Source organism: Balaenoptera ricei, chromosome 9 (genome assembly GCF_028023285.1).
Source record: "Balaenoptera ricei isolate mBalRic1 chromosome 9, mBalRic1.hap2, whole genome shotgun sequence".
Lineage (NCBI taxonomy): Eukaryota > Metazoa > Chordata > Mammalia > Artiodactyla > Balaenopteridae > Balaenoptera > Balaenoptera ricei.
Window position 1 is genome coordinate 55722300 of NC_082647.1, and position 13059 is coordinate 55735358.

The window sequence follows — 13059 nt, forward strand, 5'->3', positions numbered from 1 at the left end:
GCTGTGCTATTTTCAATGTCATATTTTGTCAGTGCTTCTGAAAAACATCAAAATTAGCTGACAAATATTGTAGACACCATGCTTAACATAAGAGAGTGGAAAAAATGCATGTTTTAGGGAAGGGGCTCTATTTAGATTCCTGCTTAATGAGAAAAGTCCAGTCTGAAGACCAGTGCTAATACAAAAGCATAATTTCTCTGAGGAACTTGATATCTCTTGAGTAAGAGATCTGATCACTTGAAGGGCCAAAAATTGGAAAACCTCACTTCATGGATAATATATTGATTAAAAAGAAACATAAGCACATACTAAATGATAAAGCCTACTTAATAATTGACTTATACTTGTTTCTGCCCTGGAATTTGGGTAAACTTTCATGTCCAAGAGCTTTTCTCACTCTGTGGTCTTCAGAGACCCTTTTTACCAGTGGCTTTCAGTGGCAGTATATTGCTTCTTTTCCCTCACCCAAAGTCAGTTTCAAAAAGAGTAAGGAATGGAGAGTGGAAGATATGAAAAGGTGAATGTCACGGTCCAGCTAGTTTCTCATCTTTTTCTTTGGCTGGACTTTCTTTCCTGGTACTCTTTTGAAGGGCTGTTCTCCACTCAGGCCTGTTTTGAAATTGTCATCATATCTATAATTTATCTTTGTAATTTCCTTTTATGTCTTTCTCTTTAAGACTCATGGCTGTGTACTGTTAGTCATGCAGTTCTCAGGTCTACATATGATTGAAATTAACTGAGATTCTACTGTGTGAAAGTGCTTATGAGTAAAAAGTCTTTTCGATATTTTGTGGTCTTTCTGTATCCTGCCTTTTTACGAAGAGAGATCTCTCTCCTGCCTTCTAAATTGATCCAGCCACAGAGTAATGAAATCAACCTGGAGAAACCTAAACTGTAAATGTGGCTCCTTTACAGAGAATGTTTATGTTTAGGGTGTTATGGTTTCAGATACGTTCTTCAGATTCCTTCCCCTTGAAACACTCCTGCACCTATGTAAATTCTCAAATAAATGCTACTTGATGAGTAATCAACAGTGAGGAAGGAGGAACTTGATTTTGAAAGAAATGTATGCAGGTGTGGGGACTGAACCTTAACAGCTCCTTTTTTACTGTCACTCCTCTTCTTGGTCTGCAAATCTAGCCACACTTGAGAGCTTCATTTAAAACCACACACTCCACGGAAGACTGATGAAGTATTCTTAGGGATTCAGGTATAAACCTGTCAGACACAAGTGCTTCTGAAAGCCTTCCCCTGAAGAACAGCAGCAGTGATAGAGTGAATAAGAGGGAGGTGTAGGAAGATGAAGTGAGGCATAATGTAGTGAGGGCAAGAATCGATGTTAGCCAAGAGCCAAGATAGAGATTGGAGGGGGAAGAGTGACTGGGTTTGATCTATAGTTACCAGGCACCTAGTCTAAAGATACTCCTTTTAGTGTTAGAACAAGAAATAGTCAGAGATCAAGCCAGACGGACCCGAGATTATCTGTGTCTCATCAGTGGATAGTGATCTGTTGGTCATGTGCCATAGGGGCCTTCTGTTCAGAACTTGTATGTGTAGCATGACTTTAAAAAATGGAATGACAGAGAAGTACCTCCCAGCATTATTGTTAAGTTTAGTTCTGTATTTTGGGACCAGTGCAAATCATAAGGGTCACATAAGCCAATGAGTTGAACTAAGGAGAGAAGTTAAAAAGAAAGAAGAGATGTGATGAAATTTGTAATTTAGGCACATCTAATGCAGTTCCAGGCATAGTACTGTGTATTAAACAAGAGAGAGGGAAAAGAAACAGTTTTTAATGCAGGTAGAACAGAAGTTTGCTAGGGTATAAAAATAAGACCTTGTACTACCTCTTGTCTCTTCCTCCATTTGGGATTCTCCAGATTCTTGCCCCTAATTACCCAGAGCAATCTGAGGTTAATGGTGTATTTGCCAGAAGTAGTCTCAGAGGTTGTGTACAGAGAGCTGTGGAGTTTGAATGAGAATGTCTGGGCATGTAGACAGGAAGAACACATATATAAGGATGAAATGTTACTTCTAAGAGTTCCAGTTTTCTGACGGTATTTATCATTCCATTTTTAATTGCGGTCCTCCCAAATATCCCTTCCTACTCTAAACACACTACAGAAAATCATCACCACCACCACCATCATCATCATCATCATCATCATCATCATCATCATCATCATCATCACATGTAGCATCTACCACGTGCTGGGCAGTGTAGTAAAACCATATTGGATATTTACTTATTAATTTTCACAATATCCATAGAAGGCAGGTATACTAGGATTATCTTCATTACATAGATGAAGATACTGATACACAGAGGTTATGTAACCTGTCTAAGGCTACACAGCTAGTGATAACCATGTGTGTATGCATACACACATTTTCATGCTATACAGCTAAGAAAATATGAATCTTAAAATTTAAAAGGTTTGGAAAAATCGTTATTAAATTTCCCAAAATCTCGTTTCTGGAGAGGCCTCCTTCCTTTAATTCATGTTACACTGTCATTGGGCATGCATGTATACACGGAAGGATGTAATGTGTACCATGAGGATCAGGAGCTTTTTTCCCCATTTCTGATATGTTTCCTTCCTCATAGTTTAGTGGGGTTTTTTATTTGTTTGTTTACTTTTAAACAAAAAGCTTGAATACTTTAATCTTGGAAAAAAATTACAATAATGCACAAGTATGTAAAAATCCACAGAATCTAAGCTCTATGAGAGCAGAGACTTTTCTTATTTATTTATGCACAATTGGCATTTAATACGTATATGTCAAGTATAAAATACGGTGAAAGTTTTGTCCCCAACACCATTCCACTTCTTTAAGCATGTGTAGCGTAAATTTATTGGGCACAAAATTAAACATGCTTTTTAACTGTGTTACTCATATCCTTTATAGAATTCTTATTTTTTTGTCAATTCCATTTGTTGGTTTTTGAAAGAGGTAAGCTAAACCCTTCAAGATTTTGTGAAATTTTCAGTTTCTTCTTTTATTTTGATCAATATTTGCTTTATAGTGATATGCCATGTTGCTAGGTACGTAAATGTTTAGTACTTTTTCCTTGAATTCTAATATGTCTAATATTTACATTGATATGCTGATTTTTTGCTTTTTTATTGATATTTACCAGTATAAATATCCTAAAACATAAATAACGTAAATGTGTAATATATAATATGATGTATTATTTCTTTATTTTCAGGTTTTCTCTTATTTTTTGTTGTGTATATTTAGCTTGTGTGAGTTTGATTTTGTTTTGTAAACTGAAAATTTATATTTTTAATAGGAATTTTAACATGTGGCTATATATTATTGTTATGATTGGATTTACTTTCTATTTACCACTTTATTTGTTGTGTGTGAAGCAATGAGCAAATTACAGTCCTTCCCCTCATGGGTCTTACTGTATAATGAGCAGTATCTTAAATACTACCTTATTTTGTGTATCATGTTATAGATTAAAAACTGCTTTCTCATGTACTATTTTATTTATTTTTATTTATTTATTTAATATTTATGGAGTATAATTGCTTTACAATGTTGTGTGAGTTTCTGCTGTACAACAAAGTGAATCAGCTATATGTATACATATATCCCCATATCCCCTCCGTCTTGAGCCTCCCTCCCACCCTCCCTATCCCACCCCTCTAGGTCATCACAAAGCATCGATCTGATCTCCCTGTGCTATGCAGGAGCTTCCCACTAGCCATCCATATATGTTCTTCAGAAATCTCTAGGGAAGGTGTTAGCCTTAGTTGAAAGGACAGAGAGGTTAATTGTATGGAGTTACAAAGTGGCAGTATGGGATCCAGAAATCACTCCTCAATTAATTAAATGCATGAAATAAAACTTTTATATAGTCAGGAAAAACTCCATGAAACCCATTATAATTATATTTTAGGCTCATTTTTAATGAGCTATACTATATGTAAAACTGTTTCCACCTGTATTTATTTAGTTCTTCTTCTCTGTCATTGCCTGGACCAGAGAGACAATAATTTCCAAATCAAATATAATTTCTGTCCTCATGGAACTTGACTTTCATTTGGAAGCTAAACACCTTGGGTGTGGTGCAAGATAAAGGCAATATTGTCTCAAAATATATCTAAGAGCATTTCTTCTGTCCCATCTTCTTTCCCTTTGTTCTTCCATTGGCTGACCTTTTTCATTCTCTGTTCAAGTCTTACTTAGAAGTAATGCTTTCCAGAGGCCTTTCTGAAATCTTTAGACCACAATAAGTTCCCCCCTGCTATGTCCTCAAACATTACCCAGTACTGTTCTTAATATACAACATACTCTACTGTAATTACTGACATGCCTGGTTTTCTCCACCAGCATCTATTTCATTGAATTCTATGCCCTTAGTGATTAGTGTAGTGCCTGGAAGATAATAAGTGCTCAAGAAATACATGATGAATAATGAATGAATGCTAAATTCTGCTCTGTATCCTTGGGAGTTACCACCTGGCATGCAATAAAAACTCAGTAAAGGAATCTGAACTGTTGTCATCATGGCTATAGCCATGGTACAGGTTCTTGAAGGTATCAAAAACTTATGATTCCTGAATAATTGAAGCCTGATAATGGGGCACGAATAATCATGATCACTGGCTTTTACAGAATGATTAAATGTTTCAATGTCACAAATCTTACAGTATCCTCCAATAAGATTAGAAAAATTTATATAGCAACTCTACATGTTTTTTTCCAAGTTTTATGTAACTCATAATATAAACAGAAAAAGCATTAAAAAGAAAATATATAATTGTGTGCAAATTGAGCTTGGGATATTTGAAGGAATAACAGCATAAGTTGCTATCTAGGGATATTCCTTTTAAGTTATATCTGGATGTATTTGTCTTAATTTATAATTTTGAAAGTATTTGTATTGATTTATAAAGTAAATCTTTATAAAGTTTTATAACGTAAATATTTTCTCAAATATATTCAAGAGTTCTGAGAATCTGAAAATTATTTTTTAATGAATATAGTTATGAAAAACTCAAAATAAATCCAATGATTAATTTTACTGGAATGATCTGTTTGTAGTATTTTCATCTCATATAACATAAATAATCATAACCTGCATTTCCACTTGGAAAATACAAGATAATTGAAATTGTAATTGGATTGGTTAATTGTGTGTGTGTATATGCTTTAGTTTTTTTAAGTTAAGGCATATATTTTTAGGTAGGGTTTTGTTGGTTTTTTTTTCCAGTTAAGAGATGTATGTTCAGTGAGGAGAAAATTAGGCATTTAACAAAGTAAAAAATTGTGGACATGAATTCCTTCTAATACACAGATATGTTTAATGTAAGACAGAGCCTAGAGGTAAAGATAATGATTCGATTGTGGTTAAAACAGGGGGCGGAGGAGCATGCAACTGCATACACTACAAAATCCACCCACTTGTCTTATATTTGCTTTGTTCAGAAAGTAATGATGACTTTGAAGTAAAAAAATATTGATTCATTGTGTTATAGCCAGAGGGATGTTAATACATTTTCCCCTTTTTCTTCTAGCATACTGATTTATGTCAGTACATGGACAAGCACCCTGGGGGGCTGCATCCAGATAATGTGAAGGTAGGAAAAGATCTTTTTAAGTCAAGGGTTAGCATTCTTCATGTGCATTTTTTGAGCGAAAATCTAATCTCTCTACTATAACTTAAAAAAATTGTGTAAACAGAAGTAATATTGAAGTGAACCATAGTCATTGCTATGCTTTGACATTGGAAGCCATGCTTTGACATTAAATATTTTCACTGGGGTATTATTATTTAGACCTTATCCTGCTTTTTCTTCATGGAGAAACATTTGCCAATAATGAGTAAAATCCACTGGAATCCTGTCGTAACACTGTTTTCAGTAGAGGGGAATCTCCAGTAGCTCTAGCTTGGAGCTCCATACTGCAGTACCAATTGGTTTCAAGATAAAGTATTATTATGATCCAGAACAGTGTTATGGTGAGTTCATGGTGCATATTTTTCACTTGTTTGTACAGATAAAAATGGTTTTTCCTACTGCTTTTTTTCATTTCTTTTACCGGAAATTGGATTACTGTGTATAAAAAGGACTAAGTTTTTCTAAGATTTGACCTAGCAACCATCTTGGGAAATTGTCTAAAAATTTCAAGCTTAAAACAAGAGATTCTGTCTTGGCATATGTTAGGGAGTTAGAAGATACCAAAGTTTATCTGAAGGCTAAACTTATAAATGTATTTGAAGTAAAATTATTTGTCTCCATTTCGTCCCATTCATTATCTGCACCTTTCTTGCAATGTGGCATATTTTTTCTTCTGTACTTTTCCCTTTGCTAGGAGAGATATATTTGCACGTATGGTGTTACGTGTGTTTATTTCTTTTTGCTTTATAAAAATAATATATATATTTTGTATAAGTTTTTTTTCCTCTTAGAATATGTCATAGATATCCTTTAAAATCAATACATGACTATGTAGTTCAGTCTTTCTAATAACTGCATATTATTCCATAGTATGAATAAACCGTAATTTGCAACTGTTCTTTTATTCATGGATCTTGAGGTTGTTTCCAAAATGTTCCTATTAAAAATGATTCTAGAGTAGATATTAGTATAAAACCTTTATATTCATTTCTTTTGAATATCTAGTTAATGGGTTTTCTCTATTAATTACAGACGTGATGTCAGTTTTAATGAATTTAACTGGAACCTTTGCCCACAAGGTTGTAAATTACAGAAGGACTGTTTTTCTCTACACTCCCTAGGATTGACTAACCAGTCATTTAGATTTTTGCCATTCTGATGAGTAAAAATGAAATATTTTTTATGTTGGCATTTTCTTGACTGCTAGTGACATTGAGCATCTTTTAATTCTCTTGACCATTTGTAATTCTGCTATTACAAGTTACCTGTTCTTATATATTGTTCATTTTTCTATTGGATTGGTTTTTTTCCTTAATGAATTATAGGTGCTTTTTAATATGAAATTAATAATGAGGGTTTTTATGGTGGTCATCTATGTTGTACAATTTTAAAATGTAGGAACTTGTAGGAAATCTGACAAAACATTGTTTTTAAAATAAATAATAGAGTCAATATGGTACTTACAGTATTTGTTGATATTTTCATATATCTCCTTTTTTGTTGTTGTGATTTTTTGTTCCGTTAGATTTCTTTTAAATTGTTTGACTATTCATTTTTCTTAAAAATCTGTATCCATTGACATAGGTAGTTTTTTAGTGGTTAGATTGGGCAAGAAATTTTAACAGATGAAGAGATTTGTTTATTAATCTTGTTCATGTTCAAATTTAACTTTAAACATTAGTATTATAATTAATACATAATTCTTTTTTTAACATTAAAACATCTCAAATTGTCTCATTTATACATTTAATGTTCTCTTCTTAGGGTTGATTGGGTTCACAATCAACAGTACAGTACATCCTTACTCCTGTTTCCCACTTTATTTTTATTTATTTATCTATTTTTTAAATTAAATATTTTGGAGTATAGTTGCTTTACAGTGTTGTGTTAGTTTCTACTGTACAGCAAAATAAATCAGCTATACATATATATATATCCCCTTTTTTTGGATTTTCTTCCCATTTAGGTCACCACAGTGCATTAAGTAGAGTTCCCTGTGCTATACAGTGTGTTCTCATTAGTTGTCCATTTTATACATAGTATCAATAGTGCATATGTGTCAACCCCGATCTCTGAATTCCTTCCCCCCTCCCCGCCCCCGTTTCCCACTTTAGCCTGGGGAATCTGTAGAGAGCCCAGCTAGTGGAAGCCCAGGGCCTACCAGCCTCAGTGGAAATCAGAGGCTACTCTGAGCTAACTTTGATTTCCAGACTTTAAATTCAGTGACAGGATTAAGATTAAAGAGCTGACCTGAGCCTTTTCAAAGAACCATGGAATCACTGGATTTCCATTATCCTTGTTTGGTCTTTTCACCAGCACTGTGTGTCATTAGTTATGGGCAAGTTTGTTGGTGAAATAAAGAGAGGTCATTCCACAAAGCATTGCCAGTATCACTGGTGATTTTTGTAGCCTTTGTAAATTCTGCTTCATCCATTACATTTTATTTTTCCTTAATCTCTTAATGGTCATGGAAAGATTGAGCTTCTAGGTTACTGGTTTTCAGTTACTAGGCTGCACTCCTTGAAATTGTGTTTCAACAGCTGTTACCCAAGTTTTGCAAGCTTTTCTTTCACCCTATAATCATTCCTCATACTTAAAATACTTAGTGTTTGCTACCTATTTCAAGTTCAGGTTGTACTGGGGCATTAAACAAGGTTTATTACTGCAAGAGCTCGTACCTCCTAAGGTGTGGTGGAAACTTACTGGTGAATGAGATGTGCAGTTAGCATGAATAATGTCACAGAAATTAGATATGACGCCAACACTGAGTCTAGATATTAGTCATATGGAGCAGGAACTACTCTCACTCAGAAGTTGTTTGACATGGTTACAGATTGATACTCTACTACATTTTTGCCTCCAAAAGTGCATGTTGTGATTTACCTCTTTTTATACCTTTCTGAATAACTGAAAGGCAGCGATAGGTGTTGGTATATAAGTTTCCATTTCCCCATAGCTATTGACATCTTGGCTTTTTGAGGTTTTGCCAAAATGTACTGGATTGTCTCCGTGCTAGGAATATTTAAGGGTGCAAGAAACTTTGATCATCATCAAAGAGGTCTTCAAACTAGGCTCCACAGCAGAGTCATCTGTGAAACTTTAATATCTATATATATGAGAGACAGGGCCTGGACTGTGGTGCTTCAGAAAACAGGTATCAGACCCACGCCTCAAGGTAGAAAGTTGTAAGCGTCTTTGTGGAGAATCTGATCAGTCCAAGAGAACAGACCTAAAGAATCTAAGTGATTCTACAATGAAGACCCCAACTGACAAATAAGTAACTCAGAGGAAGCAAAGTTGCTTGCATTGATTAGACAGAGAAAGAAAGAAAGAAAACTTCAAAAAAATTATCGATAATATTCTCCAAGAGGTAAAAGAAAACAGTACATCTATAAAACACAATGCTATGTTATTTTTAAAAAGGAGAAATTAGTGAACATGAAGTAGCTTTGGAAATTCAAAATATGATGACAGAAATGAAAAATAATAGTAAAAATGGATGGAAGAAAAAGTTGGAGAAGTTTGCCAGAAAATAGAGCATAAAATACAAATCTGAAACATGAGAAAGAAGGTATCAAAAAATTTGGAGTCCAGTCCAGGGGATCAACCATCTGAATGACTGGAGAAAATAGAGAGGAGGGAGTCATTAAAGCAATAAACATTAAACTATACTTTTTCTAGATGTGAAGGATGTGAACTTCAAGATTAAGAGGGTCCATTAAATGCCCAGAACATTTAATGAAAATAGATGAACGATAACATTTATTATTGCAAAATTTCAGAACACTGATTTCAAAGAAAGATCCTACCGAAAGGAAACAGGTTTACTACTAAAGATCAAGAATTACAGTGGTGTTAAACTTCAACAGCAGCACTGGAATGGAGATGGAAGTGCGACAACAACTTGAAAATTCCAATGTAAAATTGTTTCCAATCTACAATTCTATACAAACTATCAGTGAAGTGTGAGAGTAGGATAATTATTTTCAGGTGTTCAAGGAGTCGAAAAGTTTGCATACCTTGCATCCTTTCTCAGGAAGCTACTTGAAGATGTACTGCGCTATAACTCAGGGAATAAACCAAAGCAGAAAAGAAAAGGAAACCAGGTAGTAGAGGCTACCACAAAAGAGAGATGGAGAGCCTCAAGACAATGATGAAAAGAATCCCAGGATAACAGCTGTGCATCGAGCTGAAAGGGTAACCGATCAGTCTGATTGGCGCAGGTCAGAAGTCTCCATGAGAGATTTCTAAGAAGATGAAGGGGTTAGATAGAATACCAAATGTGTTTGAGCAGATTTACAAGATGGAAGAAGAATTTGGTGTTGAATTAGTGATAACCACAAAGAAAACTCAACAAAGGCAAGCAAACCAACCAACAAAAGGACTAGATAGTTACTAACACCAGGAAAAACAATTATTGTGCAGGGGAAGAAAGTAGTCATATAAAACTTAATGGCTCAGCTGTAAATAACACTTACATGATTATAATACAGTACAATATTACGATCAATATGTAATATTATAAAATGTAATATGTAATCAATATTACATATTGATGTAGTTAGAAAAACACTTCTTTAAGTGAATTCTGCTATAGCCAGGCTCATTCCAGGATTAGCATCCTAAAGCAGTCATCCATTTCAGCTGCCACATTTTATATAAAGATCAGAATCACTGAGATTAAGAACTTGTCAAAGAGCATTTTGATTCTTTGTCCAGTGTTCTCTTCCTTACATTGCATGATTCATATATTAAATTACAGTAATTAGCTTGTTATTTCTGACTTTATATGTACTCATTCACATAGGTTTTTCATCATTTTCATGTTGAAGATAATAGTTATACCTTCTCTGAGGGTATGGGGAAGTTAAAAAATAGAATGCATCTTGTTAATGCCTGTGTTTTGGCATCTGAATTGTAGTGCATGAAAGCAAACAGCCCTCATTACCATGTTGGTTTCCATGGGAGGCCACTCAGCTAATCATGCACTGGCTTTTCTTCACAGTTTTGTCTGCTTAGAGACAGTGCACTCCTCCAGGGTTACATTTAGGATCTGCACTGCAGTTGAAATTATTCTCAAAGAAGTCTGACTATGACACCTTGACAGATGTCCCATGGGTATTTCTGTGTGATGGATTAACATTTTTTTCATGTGGTGATATTTATTGTCACTTAAATCGATGAATGCAAAATGAAGAACATAAGAATAATATTTACTAAGTTAACAACTGTTCATAATGCTGTGCTAGATGCTGATTAAAAAAAAAACACAACAGTTGAGCTAAAATAAGACCTTGTAATGGTTCTCTGTAAATGTAAGGTGTGAAAACCAGGTGAGATAAGCAATTATCTTTAAAAGAGCATGTTCTTGTAATAACGCTGAAGCTCTGCATTTGGTTAAATAGTTCATAGATCATTAAAGGATAGGAATGTAATAAATACTGAATATTTATTGTGGTGAACAGAAGGAAAACATAGCGATCAAGTCCTTTTGCTTCTAAATTTGACAGTTTTGACTTTTGGTTTCATCAGTATGCAGCATGACAGTATATGGAAATATTTTAAACATTTATCTTGGATTATAAAAATGTACGTGTCTTTGTTTAGATTTCATATATACTCGTTTATTTTGAAGAGGTGGGATGCCATGCATCTGAGAATTGAGGCGATTGTTCTTTACTGTGAATCAGGTAGACTTGCAAGCGTTACAAAGGTGATGTATCACTGAAGGATGAGGGGGAAGAAAAGAACAATTGAAAGAGTACATAACTCATGATTTCATAGTAAAGCGTAGGCTAGTCTATGGTAATTTTGTACTAAATCCCAGGAAAACATCTGTTAAAGTTTTATCTTTTGTGCTGTATATTCCTTGTAAGCACTGGAATAAACTCATAAGAAAAATTGTCAATGTTAACTAAATTGCTATAATCACTTTGCTACTTTAATTGCCTACAAAATGTGTCTGTTCTCAGTATGGCCTTCTGAAATAAATATTCACTATTAACTAATGGTCTGTATTTTATCAATTTTAGACAAATGGGTAATTTTAGCAGTTAATTACTTAGAGGACAATTTAAAACCTGAATCGAAAGCCTGAGGACATTGGCCTTGTTGTAAATATTTATGATGATTAAAGGTATAACAACCAATTGCTAGAACATGATAATTGGTATGTAGGAAACTGGTTAGAATTTTGGGCGGAAGGTAGTTCATTTTTCCCCCTTTACAAACCATTCACTATGAATTTTATTGGGTTTTGACTGTCATAGCTGAGTTGAAGGCAGACTTGTATTGAAGTTCTTCATTTTATAATTCTCAGTGATTTACAGATTGATCAGTTTTTTTTAAAAATGACCATAACAGTCTAAATTCCCTCTTTCATTCAGCTTTACATGTGTTCTTTAAAAAATGATAAGCATGAGAGACTGAAAATTAAGGTTCATTAAAGAAAAGAAAGATTAAGTGATGCTGTCTCCAGCTCATATCCAGAAATACAGGTGCTTGAATCTTATTACCATGATGACATTGGGTCTTCCTGTGTTTTTATGTAATTACCTTCATTGCCATGTCATCTTAATGACTTTTCTAGAAGATTTTTTTGTAAAAACATTTGCCTCTTTTTTTTAAAGAACTGTAATCCAAAATAACCAAAGTAATTCTGAATTATTTGCCTTGTTCTCTGAAGTATCTGAAATTCTTTGGACATAAAGCTGAGTTTTATTTTTTATCTCAATATCTATATTAATTAAAAAGATATGAGGATTATTATGGTTGAAAAATTGCTATTTTTCCAAGAACAAGCAGGTGTATAACAGTCAGAATAATGTTATACCAAATTAAGACTGTCTCATACAGATGGTACTGAGAATTGATTCCTGAATGAGACTTTCTAATGTTGAGATAGAAAATCAGATAACACCTGATTTTCTCCATATTTTGCGTTAGAACTCTCATTTAGCTGGTAATGATTTCCTACTATGCATTACAGTGATTATTAGCCTTTCATTATTCTGTATTTTGGGAAATACAGTTATTTCATGGAGCCATTCAAGAGTGTTTTAAAAATTTGACACCTAGTCTCAGCACCTGTCCAGTTTTCTTCGGAGCCTTTTCATCCTATTTTTGTTATAACAAAATGATTTTCCATGTCTAGACAGTGAAGGATTAACAATAAAAGAAAGTGAAATTCATGTGTCAATTCATATTGTGTTGGATGTTCAGAGGGGGTCTGAGTAGTGAATTTCTGTTTAAGATGTGGGGCGTGCGTTCCGTTGTTTAGAACATGCCTTTTGTATGCTTGGCATCATCTGCTGATGTACTTGTTAATGATTTGAATCAGACAAAGGAATCAAGGCAGCTAACTGAACAGCCCACTCTTTCCTAGAGATGCTTTAAAACCCAGATTGAAAAGAAATCACCCCAA

General features: G+C 34.1%; 1 protein-coding gene across 3 annotated transcripts in view; it reads left to right on the forward strand.

Moving 5' to 3' along the window:
* Positions 1 to 13059, forward strand: part of CDK14 (cyclin dependent kinase 14) — a 573947-nt gene that overhangs the window by 277735 nt on the left and 283153 nt on the right. For all 3 annotated transcript variants that reach the window (XR_009505030.1, XM_059933793.1, XM_059933794.1), the window contains one exon: positions 5535 to 5597. Coding sequence is in view for 2 of the 3 variants with exons in the window: in XM_059933793.1 (XP_059789776.1) it covers positions 5535 to 5597 (63 nt within the window). In the remaining variant the exon portion in view is untranslated. The remainder of the gene's footprint in view (positions 1 to 5534; positions 5598 to 13059) is intronic.